Source organism: Oscarella lobularis, chromosome 2 (genome assembly GCF_947507565.1).
Source record: "Oscarella lobularis chromosome 2, ooOscLobu1.1, whole genome shotgun sequence".
NCBI classification, from domain to species: Eukaryota; Metazoa; Porifera; class Homoscleromorpha; order Homosclerophorida; family Oscarellidae; genus Oscarella; species Oscarella lobularis.
In genome coordinates, this window is record NC_089176.1 from 89,426 (window position 1) to 109,692 (window position 20,267).

General features: G+C 44.9%; 6 protein-coding genes across 8 annotated transcripts; all 6 read right to left on the reverse strand.

The window, feature by feature from the left end:
* Window positions 1-384: 384 nt before the first annotated feature.
* Window positions 385-2,713, reverse strand: LOC136200352 (iduronate 2-sulfatase-like). Its single transcript, XM_065990740.1, has 13 exons — window positions 2,601-2,713; window positions 2,424-2,550; window positions 2,256-2,376; window positions 2,102-2,204; window positions 2,017-2,055; window positions 1,812-1,963; window positions 1,510-1,757; window positions 1,339-1,459; window positions 1,258-1,287; window positions 1,047-1,208; window positions 928-999; window positions 755-880; window positions 385-700 (listed from the first exon to the last, which is right to left on the reverse strand). Exons 1-13 carry the CDS (start codon window positions 2,692-2,694, stop codon window positions 467-469), a joined length of 1,629 nt encoding a protein of 542 aa, XP_065846812.1. The 5' UTR covers window positions 2,695-2,713; the 3' UTR covers window positions 385-466.
* A 28-nt stretch (window positions 2,714-2,741) lies between these two features.
* On the reverse strand, window positions 2,742-3,882 carry LOC136200355 (probable E3 ubiquitin-protein ligase DTX3). The gene is made up of 3 exons (XM_065990743.1): window positions 3,732-3,882; window positions 2,975-3,671; window positions 2,742-2,915 (listed from the first exon to the last, which is right to left on the reverse strand). The coding sequence occupies exons 2-3, from the start codon at window positions 3,490-3,492 to the stop codon at window positions 2,840-2,842; spliced, it is 594 nt and encodes a 197-aa protein (XP_065846815.1). The 5' UTR covers window positions 3,493-3,671; window positions 3,732-3,882; the 3' UTR covers window positions 2,742-2,839.
* A 352-nt stretch (window positions 3,883-4,234) lies between these two features.
* LOC136200353 (TNF receptor-associated factor 6-like) lies at window positions 4,235-6,641 on the reverse strand. Its single transcript, XM_065990741.1, has 9 exons — window positions 6,476-6,641; window positions 6,371-6,425; window positions 6,214-6,318; window positions 5,998-6,159; window positions 5,876-5,950; window positions 5,738-5,824; window positions 5,368-5,674; window positions 4,481-5,309; window positions 4,235-4,398 (listed from the first exon to the last, which is right to left on the reverse strand). Exons 1-9 carry the CDS (start codon window positions 6,628-6,630, stop codon window positions 4,365-4,367), a joined length of 1,809 nt encoding a protein of 602 aa, XP_065846813.1. The 5' UTR covers window positions 6,631-6,641; the 3' UTR covers window positions 4,235-4,364.
* A 10-nt stretch (window positions 6,642-6,651) lies between these two features.
* Window positions 6,652-8,563, reverse strand: LOC136200354 (TNF receptor-associated factor 6-like). Its single transcript, XM_065990742.1, has 9 exons — window positions 8,412-8,563; window positions 8,280-8,334; window positions 8,122-8,226; window positions 7,914-8,075; window positions 7,793-7,867; window positions 7,659-7,742; window positions 7,078-7,604; window positions 6,934-7,022; window positions 6,652-6,792 (listed from the first exon to the last, which is right to left on the reverse strand). The coding sequence occupies exons 1-8, from the start codon at window positions 8,561-8,563 to the stop codon at window positions 6,953-6,955; spliced, it is 1,230 nt and encodes a 409-aa protein (XP_065846814.1). The 3' UTR covers window positions 6,652-6,792; window positions 6,934-6,952.
* A 276-nt stretch (window positions 8,564-8,839) lies between these two features.
* On the reverse strand, window positions 8,840-12,335 carry LOC136183841 (uncharacterized). Of its 2 annotated transcripts, XM_065970627.1 has the most exons (4): window positions 12,205-12,335; window positions 11,846-12,149; window positions 9,282-11,770; window positions 8,840-9,226 (listed from the first exon to the last, which is right to left on the reverse strand). In XM_065970627.1, the coding sequence occupies exons 1-4, from the start codon at window positions 12,207-12,209 to the stop codon at window positions 9,157-9,159; spliced, it is 2,868 nt and encodes a 955-aa protein (XP_065826699.1). In that variant the 5' UTR covers window positions 12,210-12,335; the 3' UTR covers window positions 8,840-9,156. The 2 variants fall into 2 exon arrangements, with proteins under 2 accessions (XP_065826699.1, XP_065826698.1); XM_065970626.1 differs by lacking the exon at window positions 12,205-12,335 and having other exon boundaries at window positions 11,846-12,173.
* Window positions 12,336-14,755: 2,420 nt separating this feature from the next.
* LOC136183842 (kielin/chordin-like protein) lies at window positions 14,756-20,255 on the reverse strand. 2 transcript variants are annotated; one of them, XM_065970628.1, is made up of 26 exons: window positions 20,216-20,255; window positions 20,133-20,160; window positions 19,847-20,071; window positions 19,493-19,738; window positions 19,216-19,434; window positions 19,091-19,160; window positions 18,985-19,042; window positions 18,842-18,935; window positions 18,718-18,788; window positions 18,606-18,663; window positions 18,480-18,549; window positions 18,371-18,431; window positions 18,210-18,315; window positions 18,055-18,159; window positions 17,893-18,009; window positions 17,604-17,843; window positions 17,476-17,551; window positions 17,380-17,423; window positions 17,246-17,324; window positions 17,149-17,192; window positions 16,952-17,094; window positions 16,754-16,898; window positions 16,481-16,696; window positions 16,055-16,425; window positions 15,820-15,996; window positions 14,756-15,608 (listed from the first exon to the last, which is right to left on the reverse strand). In XM_065970628.1, the coding sequence occupies exons 1-21, from the start codon at window positions 20,228-20,230 to the stop codon at window positions 17,033-17,035; spliced, it is 2,088 nt and encodes a 695-aa protein (XP_065826700.1). In that variant the 5' UTR covers window positions 20,231-20,255; the 3' UTR covers window positions 14,756-15,608; window positions 15,820-15,996; window positions 16,055-16,425; window positions 16,481-16,696; window positions 16,754-16,898; window positions 16,952-17,032. The 2 variants fall into 2 exon arrangements, with proteins under 2 accessions (XP_065826700.1, XP_065826701.1); XM_065970629.1 differs by having other exon boundaries at window positions 16,952-17,108.
* Window positions 20,256-20,267: the final 12 nt, after the last annotated feature.

Consider the following 20,267-nt stretch of genomic DNA (forward strand, 5'->3'; position numbering starts at 1 on the left):
ACGCGAAGAAAACGCGAAGAACGGGACATATTCAAGATAATTTAAGCCAGGTAGAAGTTTTTTCGTTAGTATAGGTTGTGAGTGATTTTGTATGCGCGTTTTTTGCTCGAATAAAAGCGTTTTTGCGAATCGATCTTACTTTGAAACCGCGCGTGTTAATCGCAATCACGTGACCGTTGGAGATCGTCGCCGAAACGTCGCGAATAGGCCCTTCTGCCGTCTCAAATCGCTGCGGCAAGGCAGCTACGCTGTCAATCAACGTCCGTTTCATCTGCGCGAAAGAACGTTCGCTCAAATATTCGCTCTCGACGTCAAAGAGTCGAAAGACGTCATTGAGAGCAGTGACACGCACAGAAAACAGCGTAGCGAACGCTCCAGCGAATGCCCTGCTTCCGCGGCGTTTATTAATAACAAATGTTTACACTGACGTCATACAAAATACAAAAAATTCAAAAAATAATTCGTTTCAGTCGTCTGAAGAATCGGAAGGTGGCTGAGCGGCACGCCAGCCGGCTCTTAAGAGCGCTTCATGCTCTTCAATGATGCTCTTATTTCCTGTGTTGAAATACATGTCCTCGTTTTCATCATCGAAATTCTTCGTTTGCTTTGTGTGATCGTAGAGCTCGACGCCCCACGCTCCACCCGTCCAATTACCCTTCGCTTCTGTCGCATTAAAGCTAAGCCACTCAGTAAAACGATACTACAAAGCCAGAGATATATAATCAAGGAAAAGAAAAGACTTCGTAGCCTTTACCTGATCTGATCTGACACTGTATCCCATCACTTGTTCGACGCCCAGTTTGTGATCAAAAGGAGAATGCCGCGGCACTTGAGGAAGCCCGTTCATTGGACCAGGACGAGGGTATTGAGAAAAAGCCGCCTGAAAAAAAAAGTTGTTACGTAAAATCCCTTTTCTCTACCACATACGCTTTTCCACGGCCTGCTAGAATTTTTAAGAAGCGGAGCAACACTTGATCCTTCCACACAAGCAAGAAGATTCTAAAAAATATTGTTTTCAGATAATTAATTATATATAGTGCATATACGTTTTCTCCTTCTGGACATAGGGGCGGCACTGGAATGCCGGCGACGTCTGCAAGCGACGGGAAAACGTCCACTAATTCCACAAGCGCCTTTGTACGCATTCCCTTGTCCGTTACACCGGGCACGTGTAAAATCAAAGGAACGCGCGTAGCGTCTTCAAAATTCTATAAGAAAATAAAGATATCATAACGTCATCTCCAATGAAATACGTACTGTATATTTCGCCCACTCTCCATGCTCTCCCTAAAAGAAAATATTCTAATCTGAGTCTCTAATGTAACAGGTATTCAATACCAGTTGCCAGCCATGATCTCCTAGTAAAACAATAACCGTGTCTTCAGCGAATCCTTGCCGCTTCAATTCCTCAAGTACTTTCCCAACTTGATAGTCAGTAAACGTCAGACTCGCGTAGTAACTAAAACAAGAATTCTTCTCAAAGAGTTATCATGATCACTCTCATGTCACCTGCGTCGGATTTCTTGCGCTACGTTGTCCGGAAAAGCGCACTCTTTTGAGACAGAGCTTGTGAAATTCGTCGTGCAATTCTTCCCCTCAAAATAGGCCTTAGTGTTTTTGTAATCTCTCCAAAATTTCCAAGTAGACCAGGCAATCATTGGCATGAATTTAGGCGGGTGTGGATTGCTCGGAAGAATGATCTCACTTGCAGGCGGATACATATCAAAATACTTCTTAGGAGCATAAAGCGGAACATGCTAAAAAACAAATAAATAAATAAATAAATAAATAAATATTTAATTTCAGTGTACTGGTTTATGAAAGCCAACTGCAAGAAAGAAAGGCCTATTATCACCCTTGGTTCGATTGGCTTTTAATTTTTGAAGTGTTTCCGTTGCACGATCCGCTATTTGCCCATCCGGCAACTGATTGTCTTCAAACCCATCAAAAGCCCACCACAAGCCTAGAAAAAAAAATAGACACAATGTCATTTATCCTTCCTTTGATCTTTGCTACTTGTTTTATTTGGTGGACCAAAGTCCTTGTGCAAGGGAGCTAAAAAACGTATTAATTAAATTCTGCTAGAATCTATGTACTGTACAATGATAATAAGGAAGTCCTTCAGGACTCCACGAATATTCTTTATCGTCCTCCCCGCTGGCCGATCCAGGGTGAAATACTTTTCCCATTCCAATTGATATGTACTAAAAAGCGTCGCCATTAGTTACGAATTCCTCTCTTTTTAAAAAACTGACGTCATTCTCCTTGAAGTATTGTGGAATAGTCGTTGCATTTGTGAATCGTCTCCAGTACTCGGAAGGAACGTTAGCCCATACGCGATTCGTATCGGGTCGACGTCCAGTCAAAAAAGAAGTCCTAGACTCAAAATTACTCAATCTTTTAGACTGGAATCTTTTTCTAACCTTGATGGTGAACAGACGGCAACTTGGCAATATGCACGTTCAAAGAGCATCGATTTGTTTGCTAGAGCGTCTATGTGCGGCGATTTGGCTTGCAGAGAGCCGTAGCTTCCCAATTCAGGTCGCAAATCTGATGAACTTCGTAAGAAAGCAAGAGACAAGAAGAAAACTCGTCCAAACCGTCTATTGCGATAAACAGGACGTTTTTCTTCGTCGCCAGTCCGCGAGAGAGAAGGCAGAAGGCGGCCAAAGCCGCGAACACTCTCCCAAGCATTTGCAAAGAACTATCCGGGCCTTTACACTCAACGTCACTTGCACGTGCCCTGTCATTCCTGAGCCATTTCTGATAAACGATTAATTAACATTTACGTAGCATGCATAAAGAAGAACAAAAACGAAGAGTACTGCTTCTTTTTTTATTATTCTATACCCTTGTCTTTCAATTCTCCTTTGACTCTGGCTAAATAAGTCTCATCTGGATACCCAAACCCAAATCTAGAAAAAAAGCAAAAAAATCAACTTCCGTGTGTCCCATACAATCTCATCCCTCTTACACTCCTCCTTGACGATTCGTTTTATGATGTATATCATTCCACGTGACCTGATTATCGGCTCCTGTCGTTCTCGACATGCCAACGGTAAAAATGAGTCGAGCATCAAAAGCTCGTCTCAACAGCCCCAACACTTCACGTCCTTCTGGGTTGTCTGGCAAATAAGCAATGCGAGATGTCCCACCATGCATTTGCCCGGGATGAGGATGCTCAGCCGTTTGTCTTCCAGCGTGAATTGAATATTGAATTTCAATTGTTCCGTAGCCCGGGTAACCAGGAAGTGATGACGACGATTTTGACGTCGTCATTGTCCCTCCAAAAGGCTGGTTCCCTGTCATTTTTCCAAACGTTTGATAGCAGTTTGGACAGGATGGCTTTTGTTTGAACCACTCATCGATGCACGATTTGCAGAAAAGATGTCCGCAAGGCAAAGCCGTTTGGTTCGTGAACGAGCTCATGCAAATCGCGCAATTGTCGTTGCTCGGCGTCGGAAGAATGCGAGGAGGACGTCGTTTCGCCATCGACCGCGACGATGTGGCCGGGAGGCGGAGGAGCTTTCAACTTCGATAGTTCCACGTGACTCCGACCAGGAAAATCCCGGTCACACCCTTTGCTGTCGAGACTATGCACCAAAAAGGGGCGATTTTTGTCTTCGCCAAAGCTAAATTCAGCCAATTCAGCTACTGCATTTGACAGACAGCTAATAATAATTAATTAATTAATTGAATCAAAAATTGTTCACTTCTAATTCTTCTCTTACTCGTGCCAAATACATGTATTCGTGATCCAGATATCCAGATCTAAAGGAGATAAGGTTTAGATTTATGGCAGGAATTGGAAACGGCTAAATTTTGACAAAAAGGATTTCACTAAATACGGTAGGACAAAACATTACGACAATACCATCACAATTGACCTTTATGCAGCTACAAGATACTGTCAGAATCACATCGGAAAACCCTTGATATCAAGGCGCCATAGCCTTCTTCTTTCAGAGCAAGTATGAGCATTCGTCTCGTGGCTTTTTTGTCCTTCTTTTCTGCCCAGGCATCAAGCATTGTCTGAGCTCGATCTCGACTGTTATTTTTCTCTTCTTCAAAGACATTCAATTCACCGGCTGTAAACTTTGGATCTGGCCCAAGAGTTTCTCCAACATGCCTCCACTTCGACTTGCGTCCAATTTCTTTAGCCACAGAAAATCGTTCATCCGGAGATGTCACTTCGTCTAGCCAGTTTCCAGCGGTTCGACTCATCGAAGCAGTAACTTCTTTGTCAGAGACGCAATACAAATTCTCTGGTCTTCGCGTCGGTCGCCGTATTACTGTGTGGAGCGGAAATGGTTCTTCTTCAATACAGCCAGTTTCACTTTTGTTAAAAGTCGTATATATAATGTTCACTCTGACACGCTCTGAAGAGTCCTTTGACAGCTGAAGAAAAAATCGCCTTGTTATGGCCTTCGCGTGGTCTTGACCATACAAAGATTTCAAACGTTTTGCAGGGATAACGTACCTTGGGTTACCGCTAACGGAGTACAAGGCTGATCCGTCCTTCGGTAGACCAACAAGCAATTCTACTTTCTCGATTGAATCAACGCTGATGGAATCAGAATGACTGTCGTTGCATTCTCTAGGCTCGCCAGTTAGTTCCATCTGCTCTTTGTCAATTTTTTTTGTAGCCTCAGTGCACTGACACGATAGAGCCGCAACAACATTTCCTTCTGATTCTCCTTCATTGAAAGCAAGAGGAGCATATATACGAAGAGAAATACCAAAACAACCTTCCTGTACAGTGCAGTACTCGGAGAAGCCAAGGCAGAGAATGCGAATGCAATTTCTTTCCACTGCAACTTGAATCTCCCCGCAAACGGCAGACATTGTCTTTTGGTTCAGATCCGCAATCAACTGATATCCTTTACCCGCTGAAAGGCCGCTGTGATAAAAAATTCTAATTCTAAACGGGTTTTCTAAACAAAGATGATGCCGCAGTTCTATTGTTGCTTTCTTTTTAAGCTTCAATCCATGAGGCTGAACTGCCGTGACACAAGTTACGGCAGAAGATTCTGTGCCATTTTCCGGCAAGTAAGACGCTATCAAAACGTTTGTTTCCTTATCTACAGCCTCCTTTGGAAAAGTTACAGTTACGCCAGTGCTTTTTAAGTGAACCAGACCTCCTTCGCTGCCGACTTCACACGAACGCCTCTCTTTTACGACAAAAGAACGAATCAGGCCAACAACTGCTCGGCGAAAACCTTCCACTGACTTCAAGGCTATATTTAGCTCCATTTGAAGCCCTGCGGCACAAGCATCACCAGACAGTTGATGGCTTCCTGAGGCTGCCACTAGTAAAAATATTATGATGTAACTATTAATTAAGAAGAGATGTGAGTGCTACTGTACTTGAAATAGGACGGACACCCGTCTGTGAGAGTGAATGCTCTCGCGCCACTTGCCACGACGTTAGTGCTATCGGTAATGAAGACGTTCGTCTCAGGCTAAAGGTGCCGACATTCCCTTCCTTCCTATGAAAGCTATGCTGATCTTTTAGCTCTTCGCGGAGCCGTTCCATGTGCGCCAACATTTCCTCTTTGACTTCTTTGATTTCTTTTGTGTGCTGCTCTTTTAGTTTTCTGCAGCTTTCGTGAAGAAGTTTCATATGCATTTGCACGCATTCGTCCAAGTGAGCAGGCATCGCACGTCTTTTGCACTAAAGAACAACAAAAAAGAAATTGCAGAGAATAGCTAAGGCGCCGTGGCACGTTAATTATACTTTTAACGTGCAGCCAACATCCAGATATTCACATTCTATCGTAGTTTCAGGACAATTTCCTACTCTCTCAGAAAGATGAAACGGAATCTACATAAATAACAGCATTGAATTGAAGCCAAAACCAATACACTATCCCACCATTGAGCGCTCCATTTTTTCGCTACAGCGCGGACAAGGAACAGGAAATGTAGGACAACTAGAGGCTTGATGTTCCTAAAGACACATTTTTTCCCTCATGTTCACTCGCACAAGTGTCAGACCTCTATTTCCTTGTATCTCATTTCAATACCACAATATTCACAATGTACTCTCCTTTCAGGACACGAGTTTGCTATGTGTTTAGCTAAAGCTGATCGAAACATGAGTTCAGAGCATCCATTAGGACAAGTGATGCAAGAAAAAGCACAGGTAGACAGGTGTTTCTAGCAAAAGTAGGAAGTCACCGCTATATAATGACGTTATGCATATATGTATACCTCAAGGTATTGCAAAGCTATAATCTTAGTGCAGCCAGAAGTATGCTCTCTGCACTTAACACGAAGTTGGAGAATTTTTCGTTTCGTTCTTTTGTCTAGAAAAATCTATAAAATAGCACGCGTTAAACTCTTGTAAGCCAGGGGGTGGAGCAACTACGTCGTCTTTTCCCAGTTTTTCTCGGTCTTCAGGGCATTCAACCTTATCGTCCTTCCTGAAAACCAGCAACAATCAGAATTATAGAGCAAGGAACGAGTTCAATACCTTTTTAGTGTCTCAAAGCAGCCTTTGCAGAACATGTGACCACAACTGGTGAGAACAGGATCTCTGGCCACCAGCAAGCAAATAGGACACCCCCAATCATCACCAGGAGGGTCAACAAAGGCTTCATCGTAGCCTCCGAGAGCACTTGCAGCCATTTCACTTAATTAGAATGATACTGCGCAGACACAAAGTCGGGGGAGGACTTCATGAGCACGAACGGAGAGCGTGTAGCAATCAAACTCAGTCAGCATGAGCCAACAGTCCTCTATGATCCTCCCTGTCATCTTCTTTCGGCCTAGTAATCGTAAATGAGGGATCTGAAAGGACACGCAAAGAAACGTGAAATAGTTAGTGAAACAGGCATATCGCTAATAAGAGTTAACAGTAAATAAGAATGAACATTTTCAAACATTGCTAAGATACTAATATAAAAAAGAAGGATAAGATAAATCACATACCCTTGAAGAAGCACCAGCTCTATTCAATTCCTTTCGCTTTCAGTTGGGATTTGACTTTTATTAGATACGCAGAATCAGGATACCCAAAGCTAAAGGAATAAAAGCTTTGTATGCGGTTCTTTTATTCGTTTATTTGACACATACTTAAGAGGCCCTCCGTCAGTGCTAGTCTTGTGTAGAATATCATTCCACAAAACCTGATCCTCGGCACCGGTCATACAAGTTCCAATAATGAACGTCAGTCGGGCGTCAAAGGCCTTTTTAAGCATACGAAGAACTTCCTTTCCTTCTTTGTTGTCCGGAAGATAAGCGGTGCAAGAGACGCCGCTATACGTTCTCCCTGGGTGCGGGTGTTTCTCCGTGACCGTCTGCGTTCCGGGCGGTATATAGTAGAAAATCTGTATGGTGCCGCAATCATCATATCCAGGAAGACATGAAGACATAGTCGTAACGTTCATCACCCCTCCTCTTGGCTGCGTTCCCGCACCACACCCACGTGTAGGAGGACAGACGAGCTCCTCTTTGAGTTCCTTGTTCTCTTTGCGAAGCAGTTGAATTTCTTCGTGTTCTTTCGCTTGTTGTTTTTTTAATTCCTTATGGTTTTGATGAAGCAATTTCATGTGCTTTCCCATGCCTTCCTGCAAATGAGCCGACATCAGCTCTCTTTCACACTACAAGCACAATGTACAAAACAAAAACTTCGTAATTTCATCACCAGTGCCTACCTTGAACTGGCAGCCTATATCCTTATATTCACAGTCTATCACAGTCTTTGGACAATCTCCAAGTACTGAACAATGACCGTCAAGCTGAATAGCCCCAAAATCATTTTTAGGGTTCATACATATTCAAAACCAACCTTTGAACGCACCATCCGCTTGCTGCAGAGTTGACATTGAAGAGGATAATTCTTGCAAACTTGCAGTTGATGATCCTAATTTGAAAGTATTTACAGGGAACAAGATAACTTCAGATTGAACCTTAATCTCTCGAAATTCCATTGGAATTTGGCAGTACTCGCAATAGACTTTCCTCCTTAGACACGACCTTCTCTTGTGTTCTGCTAAAGCTGATCGTGGCATAACTTGATCACATTTATTGGGACAAGGAACCACAACGTAATCGCAGACGACCAAATGTTCCTATTAGGGATTGTCTCTGACTGAAGGATCACGCAAGGATGAGTACCTCAAGGTATTGCAAACCGAGTATTTTTTCGCAGCCAGACGCATGTCCCCTGCATTTCACGCGCATTTGCAAAATTTTTCTTTTCAGCATATTGTGGGGAAAAGTCTAAGAAAAGAACTAAGTTTTGCACAAAAAAAAGAAACAATTTAGAATCGTACGTCGTTTTTCCCTAGTTTTTGTCTATCTTTTGGACAAAAAACCCATTCGCCCTGTCTGAAAAGCATAACTATCACAATTACACGGTAAGGAAGCCTTAGCTAGAACCTCTCCGAAACAAACCGTTCGAGTACCTTTTGAGCTGACTAAAGCAAACTTCGCAGAAAGTGTGACCGCAACGAGTCAGTATGGGATCCCTGGCCACCAGTAGGCAAATAGGACACTGGCATTCGTCGTCGGGGGGGTCGACAAAGGTCTCATCGAAGCCACCAGCGAAATTCGCCATGTTGAAGCTAGTGCGCAAGCGCAGAAATTCGACTTATCAGACGTCACCCAGTCACCCCAGAGCTATAAATAAATATTTATTTATAGCTCTGAGTCACCCACCAAAAAAGTTTTTCATAAATGGCTTCAGAGAAGAGCTTCTTATAGATTGTAGTAATGAACAGAGCAAGTCACTGGCAGACAGACTAAAAAATTAATTCTGTGTCAGGATCAAAAGTGACGTGACGACATGGCCAGTCAACAACCTCCAACGACCATAACCCACCCGCTGCTTGAGGAGGCCCTCGATTCCTTTCCAATTGTCTAGCGTTTCGTTCCGAATTAGATCAATCGCGGGAATCTCATTGTTTGAGAACACGCCATGGTAGAATTTTTTTGGGCCCCTAATCTTTTAGTGCTCACATAATCGCGGATTGGACTAGAAGGACATGCAAACGAACTATGGGATAGTTAGTAAAGTAAACAGGCATATATCGCTAAAAATTAAGAGACAACAGTAAATGAGAACAAACATTTTCAAAACTGCTAAGGGGCTAATAATGTAAAAGAAGGATACAATATACACGTACCGTTGAAAAACTTGAAGCACCAGCTCTATTCAATTCCTTTCGCTTTCAGTTCATCTTTGACTCTTGCTAGATATCCAGGATCAGGATACCCAAAGCTAAAAGAATAAATGTACTGTATCTATTTCTTTTTCTTTTACTCAACACATGTACCTTTGAGGTCCTCCATGAGTACTAGTCTTGTGATGAATATCATTCCACGTAACTTGATCGTCAGCACCAGTCGTACGAGAAGTTCCAACAGTAAACGTCAGTCGGGCGTCGAACGCCTTTCTCAGCAGACGAAGAACTTCCTTTCCTTCCTTGTTGTCCGGAAGATAAGCGGTGCGAGAAAGGCTGCCGTGCGTCTTCCCTGGGTGCGGGTGTTTCTCCGTCTGCCTTCCGGGCGGTATATAGTAGGAAATCTGTATGGTGCCACAATGATTATATCCAGGAAGGCATGAAGACGTAGTCGTAACATTCATCGTCCCTCCTCTCGGCTGCGTTCCCGTCAACTTACCCAAAACTGCACCACACGTAGGACAGACGGGCTTCTCTTTGAACCACTGATCAATGCAACCCTTGCAGAACTTGTGACCGCAAGACAGCGTTTTTGATGCAACCGCCGAATAGCATATGGCGCAGGTATCCTCCTTCTCCTCCTCAGTTGCTTTTCCGCCAGCAATTGCTTTTGCATCAGCCCCTTTAGCTACAGGAGCTGCTTCTTCCGCTGCTGTACTTTTCTCTGACGCGCTCTTTTTGCCTTTGTCTTTGCCGGAGCTCAATGGCTCCGATGGCTCCCCCTTCTCAGTCTTACCGCCCTTTCCTTCTAAACCCTTCTTTGGAGGATGCTTTGCAAGTAAGGTGGTTGACGATGGTGTTTGAGGCGCGGCGGTAACTGATGAAGACGACTTCTCTCGTTTTTCTAACTGCTTCTGAAACTCTTTCACGACTTTCTCCTGAGAATCGACGAAGAGAATTTTCTGCAGCGTTGAAGTCATTCGCATTACTTCCCAGTACCGATCAACAGTCGCCAGCAACGTCTCAACGCATTCCTTTTTGTTGAGATTAAGAAAACCGCATCCCAAAGCAGGAACTGCAATGCTCTTCACTCCGAGTCCACCTGCCTGCAGAAGACACTCGAAGAAGACATCAGCAAGCGACCGGCCTGGTTCTGATGAAGATGTTTTAATGCCTTGAATAACGACGTGAAACACGTGAGTAGAAGGCAGATCGCCGGCATTCGTTATCACAACCTGCCCAGGACGAAGTGATCCGTACTTCTGAAGAAACTGGCGACACTCCGTCTCTATGCCCTTTCCACCAGCTTGAAGAATCGCTTTAGCAGAGCCGGAAGAAAAATGCAAGTGCGAATCGTTGCTGCAAACAATTGCGTCTACGGCCTCTTCTGTAATGGAGCCTTTCTTAGCGAAAAGTCTTGGCATAGACTTTTCCGATTCTTCTTGGAGTGTCACTTGTACTTGTACTGGCTTTCCAGGTAAGGCAACAGCTTGAGCATAAGTCGTTGAAGACGAAGGTTGATGATGATTAGACTTGAGACTTTCAACATATTTTTTGACGTTATGAGTGGCTGCTTTTAAATCCTTTTTAGGTCCAATAAGTGAAATGACTCCTGAACTGCTGCTACAGTCTATTTCAATCAAAACATGCAAGGACGTTGGATGTAGCTGAGTGGCGGTGCTCACTCGCTTGAAAAGAGGGCTAGGAAACGGAATCTTTTCTTCTTCAAAATTCAACTGACTCATTTGCTGGCACAGCGCCTTCACCGACTCAAAGGCTTTATTCTGCTCAGCGGGATGCATCTTCTTACCCTGAGCCGGTTTGATAAAGATGCTAACAGCTCCGGCCTGACAGTTGGTTTCGTCACTTTCCACTGTAATACCGAAACTCCTCTCACATTCAGTGAGATCTGTCGTCCTTATTTTCCGAAGATAATCAAAAGTAACCTTATTGATTTGAAAGGTTTCCGGCGTACTGCTACTGTTTCCACTTGAAGGATCGTCCAAATCTGCTGCTTCTCCGGTGGTGTCATTTTCTTCTCCTTCCATTTGACTTCCTGGTGATTGCAGTGGTTGATCATGACTTATAGAATCATTAGATTTATCATGATCAGCAGCAGACAAGCGTTCAGTTTCAGTCTTGTCCAATTCTTCTTTCTTTATCGCTTCTTCTTTTGCCGCCGCTGCCGCCGCCTTTTGTCTCGCCTCTTCGGCTGCCGCAGCCCTTTGTCTACTTTGTTCTTTTGACATTTCCCTTCCTGGTGGTTGTTGATGTTGCTGGCTTATAGAATCATTAGACTTAGCAGCAGACAAATGTTCCGTTTCCTCCGAAGCTGACGGCTGCCTTTGTAGAGTACGAGAAACATCTGCGCTTGCAGAGTTGGACGTTGAAGCATCTTTCTCAGCCCCAGTGAGTTCGTCAATCGCATCATCAGCGTTGTTGAGGACAGAATCCACTTGCTTGGCAAATTGATCCACTTGATAAAGCGAACCAGTGACTTGAACCTTCGCGCCGCCCTCGAAATAATCAAATTCAGCTCGAAGCCTCAGATTTCGACAGTGCTTCAATATCAGTTGCTCGTCGACATGCGGAGAAACGGGCACTGTCACGATCAAAGGTGAAAGAGACTCCGTGTTGAAGACCTATCAGAGCAAAGATTGCAAGTGACCGCGCCGCTCACGCATCCACTTCCCCCTCGAGCAAGCGCTCCAACTCACCTCTTGCCATTCTGTCCCCAAACGATGGCCACAGACACCCCCGAAGTTATCGAAACCAGGAAGTGACCTTGCGTTCTTGCTCAAATCCGAACGTTGTCGCGATTTTGCAACGATACGGCCGTTCTCTGATCCACGTCCTCGTGAAGATACAGAGTTTGAAGTGGGAAAGGACGAGGAAACGTCTTCGATGCCGGGACGCCTCGAAGAATCGAGTCTTCTCACACCACGATGTTCAACACGATGTTCACCACGACCTAAACCCAAACCAGGCTTCGCAGCCGAGGCTTGAGCCTTAACGACTTCGCTATCCATATGCGGACAACACTCAGAAGCGTGACTCAATACGTCATTGAACTTACGTCATTTTCAATTGCCACGCCTTACACAAGTCTGCACAAAAACAGCAACCTAAAAAATACTTATTCAATGCCTTTAGCTTTCAGCTCATCAAGAACTCGGTCCAAATACGTTGGGTCAGGATAGCCATATCTAAAAACAGGTGTACGGTAATTGGAAAGATGTTCTAAAAAGACTTACCCCTGTGTTCCCCCATATATAGTGGTCTTATGATGAATATCGTTCCAAGTAACTTGATTATCGCCTCCAGTTGTGCGCGATTGACCAATAGTAAAAATCAGCTTTGCTCTAAAAGCTCGATGAAGAAGCTTAAGAACTTTTCTTCCCTTCTTATTATCAGGCAAGTAGGCAGTTCGTGACGTGCCCGAGAATCGTCTACCAGGATGAGGATGCTCAGCACTTTGCGTTCCAGACGGTATTCGATAGCAAATACGTATCGTTTTATCTCCTTCGTATCCAGGCAACGACGTCGCTTGAACATCCCAATTCATTTCTCCTCCCTCGGGCTGCGTTCCTTTCACCTCGCCAAATATTTTGAAACACGTTGGACACGAGGGTTTCTGTTGAAACCAGTGATCAATACAGTCCCTACAAAAGCCGTGGCCACAAGGCAACGCCTTTCGATTCGTGATTGACGACATGCAGATAGCACAGTTAGTATTAGGAGGAGAAGAAGACTGCCTTCCTCCAACAGCTAAGCTTGACGTACTCCTCCTGAGATAATCTTCGCTAGTGATAGCAGAACGTAATTTTGTGACAGACGTGACGTAATTACTGGCTGGGCTTGACTTTGATTCTCTAGGAGAATCCCCGGCTTTTCTTGACGATGACTCCCTGTAACGGTCAAGGCTTGCTGACGAACCCGTTGCTCTAGACGGAGAGCGAGCTTCTCGCGCTTTCAGCTGCCGTTCAAATTCGTCAATGACGTCACGTTGCATGTCTACAAAAACGATTTCGTTGAGGCGGGAATTATCCGGCAGTTCTTCGCGATACTTATCAACCGCATCAAGTAAAATGCTGACGCATTCCTCCTTTGAAAAACCGAGCATTCTAGAGCCGAGAGCAGGAAGAGCAATCGATTTATACGCTGACGCTTTTCTCAGGCATTCAAGGCAGGCTTTTCCCAAGGCTCTGCGCGAAGTCGCTCCCTCAACAATAGCATGAAAAACGCGCTTTGAACGGAGATCCCCAGCTCGTGTAACTACTACAGCCCCGACAGCTGGCGTCTTGTTGGATCTGAGAAAACGCTGGCACTCCTTCTCTATTTCCAACCCGCCTTCAGTTCGGATCGCTCTGGCCGTTCCGGAAATAAAATGCAAGTGTCTGTTACTACCGCAGACGATAACTTCGACTTCCTCTTTCGTAATATCACCACATCTAGCGTGGACTCTCGGCTTTCTAGCTCCAACATCTCTCTTTGCTTGAGTACTGCCCACATCTACAACAAACGCTTCTGCTTTTCCTTTCCTTACTTCATCGTCACCTCCTAGATATGATCTAAGCAATGCTGCCGCTTTATCAACGTTCGCTTGGCTGCCGTAGAAGCAAACTTCGCCCGTTTCCTTATTGCATTCTATCACAGTGGACGTTTTCTCAAGCTTAAGCAGGTGCTTAACGCTCTTTATCAGTGTCTTAGGAACAAGCATTTTCTTCTCAGCGAACTGTATCTTGCTAACGCGAGTACAAAGATCGCGAATTTCACTGTGTCCTTTCACCACAAAATCAGATGGTACTTCCTTAGAAGAAGGAGCTACTGTCACAAGCGACGTCCCGGCAGAATTGTCTTTTGACACGATCACCAACGTAATGAAATAGGTATCCTCAATACGCCGCAGTTTCTCTCTGCAAACCTCCTCTACATACTGCACTGTCAGACTATTGACCTGAAAGGGAGTGCATTCATGCGACGAAGGCGATTCCTTGATCATTCTATCTGCTGATCTGTCTGTGACGCCGTTGAAACTCGAACGCGAAGGGGACGACTTTTCGTGGGAACGGAAAAGGGAGGAGGCGCTAGATTTAATCATTTCAACGTCATTGGCTTCTCCATTACTCCGAGAAAGGGTTGCCGTTGATACGAACTGACCTGATGTATCTCGACGCATTTCTCTCCCAATTTCTTTTGAAAAAGCGTCGATCTGACTTTGGCTGCTGGCCACTATTTCGACTTTTTCGTCGTCGCTTCCAAACGACATCACATTGATGACGATTCCAAGCGATTTGCAGATTTTTCGCATATCGCTTCGATGAGATAAGCAGAAGTTTGCAAAAGACCGACGTAGAGTCTTCTTATAGACACAGGACTCTTCAAAAACCTAGACCATCGACTACAACTAACGTTCCTACGCCTGAATAAATCCTCTCACGTCCATCTTCGAGCTGGAGGAGCCTCGATCACGAGACGCGGCCATCGAATTGGGGTCCCTTTCGAAGCGAAAGCAGGAATCGGGTTCTTAAACGCGTTGCTGTGCTACTGAAGCCTCTCGCGTAAGCGAATACTTCTCTTACGAGAGAAAACGATCGGTTTCGATTTGCTTAGCGCACGCATTAATATATGAGGAAGCCCATCAGGGAAGTGACATGATTGATAGATGTAGTACATAGCGTGCTGTCCTACAATAACAGACTAAAGGGTGCACTTAGTGTCAGCCACCGGTATTATAGACGCGCACACACGTCGATGAATCATGATAAACGCCTTCCGGGTCAACTCGAATTGAGGCAATACCCTCGGGGGAGTGAAGCACGGAGGCAATAAAACGCAGAGTAAAGCGCGAACAGGTGACGGTGTCCTTCAAATTGAGACAGACAGTCTGTCGTGTATTGCTCGCAAAACTCAAACGAAAGGACTGCGTATCGTCCTTGACGTCACCAACATCGTCGAGATGATTAGGAGGATCCGGAAGACAGTGAGCGGCGACGTGAAGAGAGTAGGAGATTCCACTTCCAGACGACGAAAGTCGGAATTTGACAAAATTGTTCGCATTCGATTTGGTGAATACGCCCACTTCAAACATTTCGTGTCGAATGCTTATGTCCACCCCGTTCCACGTTAGTTGAGCAGCAACCGTTATAGTTTGAGTCGTCGATAAACCGCGGTCGTGTCTCAGTTGACTGGCGTGATAGTGAATTTCTTCTGCAACGGATCGCTTTTTGAACGGCGCATTTGGTAACTTAACTGTTTCTGTTTTTGTTTCGATTTTAGGAATGGAGATGACTTTGTTGCCAATTCCATTGATGCCGTCAATGAATCCATTGCCCAATCCACCACCGCCGTTATTCAGCGTCTTGGTTATAGTAATAATTTTATCCCAACCCACTTCATTCGAACGGCTGTTGAAAAAGAAGCAATTACCCCCGTCCGGTGAAAACGTACACTCGCCCGGCGATTGAGGATTGTAAATGGCTATACAGAAAGAGAAAAAAATTATCATAGCATCGTTCACGGCTTCCTCACAATATGGAGGTTGGAAACGCCTTAACTAAAATTAGTTTCAGATGTGTGGGCGCCACGCCACGCCTTTGTTTGCTCTAGAACGTCCGTCGACGTGAGCGTCAGGCCGGCTCGCGAACCCTACTAGACCTCTCACTTCTCATGCGCTTGTTTTTCGACTTACGTTTGCACTCGGGCGCTGAACCTAGCCAATAACCGATACAGAGTCGACGCGCCGCTCCCACCAACGCATAGCCGTCGTTGCACGCGTACGTCGCGTCGGCGAAACGCGGCAGAGCCAACGTCGATTTGTCGTCAACGTGCACGGTTCCGTGAGCCGGCGACGTCAGCGATACGCATCCTTATAAAGAGAGCAAAGTAATGCGTATATCAAAGTCTCTAGAGAGAGAATTCCTAACGTGCCGGAGACGGTGGCGTCCAACTCCACTTCGGCGGACTCCAGCCCCATCCGGCCGTAAGGCGAACAGAGTTGATGAACAAAAGTATAGTATAGCAGTTGACGGAGGGTCTAGCCATGACCATGACGGAGGATTTGGGGAAACTTGCGGCGAATGATAATATAAGCACGCTATTCACCACACCCAAACATTGCTACGTTGTTACGTGTTGCTTAGCATCCGGTTTCGCGACCCGGACCCGCGCTACAACAAAAGCTCAGCTACATGCACACACAACTACAGATACAAAAGTTGGTTAGATAATAAATTCCGCGGGCAAACCTTCCCCCGTTCTAATACTTCCCTTGATTCATATACGTGTACCTCGAAGACTAATAAAAAGGACCAACTCTTTACGTTGCATACAGTGAAAATAATTAGACTCACCCCTTTGCGTTTCTTCACTACGACAACAATGACTATAGCGAGAATGAGAGCGGCTGCAGCGCCGCATGAGGCTCCCACGATTAGACCAATGTTGCTTGAGCCTTCATCAGATTCATCAGCAGGCAAAGCGCCAGTTTGAGATGCCATTGAAAAATCGATGTTATCAGCAACAAGTTCCTGATCAGAAAACGTTATGATAAACTGTTGCGAGCCAATCTGCAGAAAATAATAAATATCAGGTTAAATTTTAGACACGTGTGTATGTATACGTACAACTTCGTCCAGCTGCTCTTGGACGTCGGTGAGACTTGGAGATTGGATGGCAAACATGACGACTATGCTTCCTCGTCGAACACCGAGAATCGTTATTTGGGCTTCCGAAATGGACAGAAAAGTGGCAGCGTCTCGAACAAACGTCCTATTTTATGACAAAGAATTATTTTCATACGTCATTGAATCGTTTTTTATTACTTCTTGAATTTCTGCATTGCATCGGAATTAGGCAAAAAATTGTCGTAGCTGTATGGAAACTTCACCGTAACGTTGACATATCTACGGTTCAAGAGTCAACGAAAAGAAGAAGACTAAAAGTTGAGAGACGAACTTGGTTGTACCTGCAAAACAACAGCTAATAATATGACTAGTCCCCTCTTTTAATTAAAACTTACTGCACGTTGATTTCGTACATGTGACTTTTCCATCATCGCATGAGCTAGATAAATTCAAGAGTGATCCTATAGCTACCTTCACACGTATGTAGATTACCATTCGTTGCATCCATCCAGAGCAGGAAACTTTTTACCGTCTGCATACGAAGTGACGGCGTACCGACATCCAGGTACAACTAAGAGAAAACACACCGTCAGACTAAGAAAACAAATATAATGAAATGAAATTACTGCAGTGTTTCAGAGTACAGGAAGCCCCCTCCGACGCGCAATAGCTGAAGAAAGAGCGAGAGTAAAGCACGGCAAAACGCTGTCAAAAGATTCTACCATGTATTGCACCCAGTCGCGTCAGGAAACGAGTCATTTACACCATACGCTTTTCCGCCAACATAGCACTTAATTTCTTAAAAGAAAGCTAACCGTTTTTTTCCTACTGAGAGACGCCGCGAGCCTACTTGGGCAATTATAGGATAGCAGATTCGTCACGGACGCGACGACAGTGGATAGGGTTTGATTCTGAGTTGAGTTGCAGCCTCTCATTGCGCCAGATGCTCTCACTCTCTTGTGACAGGCCATCGCATCTTTCACCGTCTCACAAAGACTCTGGGAAGCCATCGGAGCACCGGGCCCCGTCTGAAGTCCAGTCACGTTTCTCGACGCAAAGCAATCGAGAACTCTATCAAATTTGCATTGATCTAATAAGGAAAATAATAAAATAATCTTTTTATTAGTCAAATATAGAACCTGCTGGTGGAGGCGCGCATTGACAACCCACGCAACCCGTTTTAGGATCAATGACGTTGCCTTGTGCGCACAGACGGCATCGATACTGCGGACACTGCGTTGCATTGCCAGCTGGCACTATAAGAACCAATAAAACATAATCATATATCAGGAAAAAATTACTTGGATTGCACTGGCAGATAAAGCAGCCATCAGCCCCCGTTGCGTAGCCATAGCGACAGTAGAATACATTTCTACAGCCAACTAAGGGACAGCTTGGCGGTACAACTAACCAATTAAAATTTTAGCTCGTTTTGTTGACGTCGAATTATTTCAACCTGTTGGCGTCGCCTTGGGAACGCATACGGGACGACGAGGACAGGGTTCTTTCTTGCAAACGACTGTTTGCATTTGACAAACGTTTCCGCTGCTACACGTAATATTCTGCACGTGCAAGAAGACGAATAAATGAACGTTCTACGACGCTCATAGCGCTAACCTTGCATCCAATTTCTGGACAAAGCTTCTTCGTGCACGTAGAGGTTCCATTCGTGCAAAAACTAGGAGAAAAACCTCTATTGGTTGTCTAACTAGAGCAGACGTCTAACCAAGTGTTGCATCCATCTATGGCCGCGTAAATGTCGCCGTTCTTGTACATAGTTCCACGGTAGTTGCAGCCTAAGGAAGCAGCCAAAAAATAAAATGATTTCGTTTCTATACACGTGCGCTCTCACCGCACATAGCCTTGCCGCCAGAAATCGAACAAGGCACGTCTTTCTTACACAACCCCGGCTAAAAAACACATTATTTGACGTCAAAAAAGGAGACCGTAAACGCAATACTCACTGCGCAAAGTGCCGGAGTTGGAGTAACAGCAGATGGTGCCTGGGTACTATTACCACTACTATTTGAAGTGGCTATAAAAAAGACAACGTTAAAACTATTTCTCTTTGTCTTTTGTCTCCCTTACGAGCGTCAACGCAAATCGCTTGAGGCGGGCAAGGAGCGCGAATACACTGAACCTGTTGCAACTTGCAAATCTTTCCTGAAGGACATCTGACGGTCTGGCGACGTTTTAATTAAATCAAATCAATTATTAGCGGTGTTTCTTACAGCACATGGACTGAGGCAGCCTTTCATTGTACAAAAGACTTTTCCATCAGTACACGAGCTAAGAAATAAGATAGCACTCAGAGAGACCCCGTATCACGAGACTCACCAGGTATTGCACCCATCTGATGCCATGAATTTGCTTCCACTTCGATACGTAGTTCCTTGGTATTTACAATCTAAATTTTCACATCAAAAAATCCTGCATATACAAATAGTTCGTTTTTCGCTCACCCTTTTGACACGTTGGACAGCATTTTCCCGGAAGCACGGCCAAATTCATTCCGGGAGCGCAAGTTGGCGGTCGAGGACAATCAACAACATAGCAGACTGATCTTCCTCTGCGACACATGCAATGAGTGCAAGGCGACGTTTGATAATGAGATCCATCAGGCACAGTACTCCCATTCGACAATTTGCACGAAGACGAAGGAGTTGCTGTTGGCGTCATAACTTAATAAAAATCCCCAAATAATTAAATTATTAATCGATATGTTTTGTTATTACTAACCTGTGCTATTCGTATCTGGCACGCACTTAAACTGGGGACAGCATTGATTCCAGCCGTGCGCCGGAATCATTTTCTGGTGCTCGCCCTTTTTGCACGGCGGCGGAGGCGGACAGGGCGGCGGAGGACAAAAGAGCTGTCCGTTGTGACACGAACAATTCGTACAGCGATTTTTCGGATACGAAGCCCCATTGGGCATTTTTGTACCATTGGGAAATCGACAAAAAGGAGTAGGCGTCGTAGAAGACTCTGAAAAGTAAACAAAGAATTAAAACAATAGACATTAGGATATAGGAAAACAATTGATATCTAGGAGACTAAAGACCTCTCAATGTATCTACTTAGCTAGCTAATCACTTGTTGGCTGTGGAGTTTCGTCTGGCTCGCAGGACGGGCAACATTGACCAGGTTGCGACTTTGGAGACGATCCGCTTGGACAGGCGGCGCATTGGATTTGATGACATCGAAGCGAGCCATTGTTGCAGGAGCAGAAATCGCACGCGCTGAGCTGAAAATGCTTCCCGTCTGGCACTTTCGTGCCGTTCTTTAGCGTACAGGGCGCCTGCGCGTCGCAAAGAACGACTTGAAAGGGGGAAAGAAACGTAAGGACTCGAGCTATTGTTCTCCCCACGTCGATTCTTACCGCATAGGACGAGAGCGGGTAATAGAACCTATACAGATAGCAAAGCGTTCGTTTTAGTAGTCTAAACGGTCGGATCGACTCACAAGAAACGACTTCATTGCGTACCAGCTGGTGATGTCAGCGTCTCACGTGAGA

Bases quoted from the DNA above. Each gene is read 5' to 3' on its own strand.
- LOC136200352 (XM_065990740.1), bottom strand. From the start codon at position 2,694: ATGCTTGGGAGAGTGTTCGCGGCTTTGGCCGCCTTCTGCCTTCTCTCT. The intron at 2,551-2,600 runs GTTTGGACGAGT...GAAGTTCATCAG, and splicing joins CCTGTTTATCGCAATAGACG to ATTTGCGACCTGAATTGGGA. The intron at 1,209-1,257 runs GTACGTATTTCA...ATTTTCTTATAG, and splicing joins GAGAGTGGGCGAAATATACA to AATTTTGAAGACGCTACGCG.
- LOC136200355 (XM_065990743.1), bottom strand. From the start codon at position 3,492: ATGGCGAAACGACGTCCTCCTCGCATTCTTCCGACGCCGAGCAACGAC. The intron at 2,916-2,974 runs GTAAGAGGGATG...CTTTTTTTCTAG, and splicing joins ACGAATCGTCAAGGAGGAGT to ATTTGGGTTTGGGTATCCAG.
- LOC136200353 (XM_065990741.1), bottom strand. From the start codon at position 6,630: ATGGCTGCAAGTGCTCTCGGAGGCTACGATGAAGCCTTTGTTGACCCT. The intron at 6,426-6,475 runs GTATTGAACTCG...GCTGGTTTTCAG, and splicing joins TGCTTTGAGACACTAAAAAG to GAAGGACGATAAGGTTGAAT. The intron at 5,951-5,997 runs GTCTGACACTTG...ATGTGTCTTTAG, and splicing joins TGAGATACAAGGAAATAGAG to GAACATCAAGCCTCTAGTTG.
- LOC136200354 (XM_065990742.1), bottom strand. From the start codon at position 8,563: ATGGCGAATTTCGCTGGTGGCTTCGATGAGACCTTTGTCGACCCCCCC. The intron at 8,335-8,411 runs GTACTCGAACGG...TATGCTTTTCAG, and splicing joins TGCTTTAGTCAGCTCAAAAG to ACAGGGCGAATGGGTTTTTT. The intron at 7,023-7,077 runs GTATGTGTCAAA...TTATTCCTTTAG, and splicing joins ACTGACGGAGGGCCTCTTAA to CTTTGGGTATCCTGATTCTG.
- LOC136183841 (XM_065970626.1), bottom strand. From the start codon at position 12,157: ATGGATAGCGAAGTCGTTAAGGCTCAAGCCTCGGCTGCGAAGCCTGGT. The intron at 11,771-11,845 runs GTGAGTTGGAGC...TTGCTCTGATAG, and splicing joins TGGGGACAGAATGGCAAGAG to GTCTTCAACACGGAGTCTCT. The intron at 9,227-9,281 runs GTACATGTGTTG...TTATTCTTTTAG, and splicing joins ACTCATGGAGGACCTCAAAG to CTTTGGGTATCCTGATCCTG.
- LOC136183842 (XM_065970628.1), bottom strand. The intron at 17,193-17,245 runs GTAATCTACATA...GAATTTATCTAG, and splicing joins CTGGATGGATGCAACGAATG to CTCATGCGATGATGGAAAAG. The intron at 17,095-17,148 runs GTAAGTTTTAAT...GTTGTTTTGCAG, and splicing joins ATGTACGAAATCAACGTGCA to GTACAACCAAGTTCGTCTCT.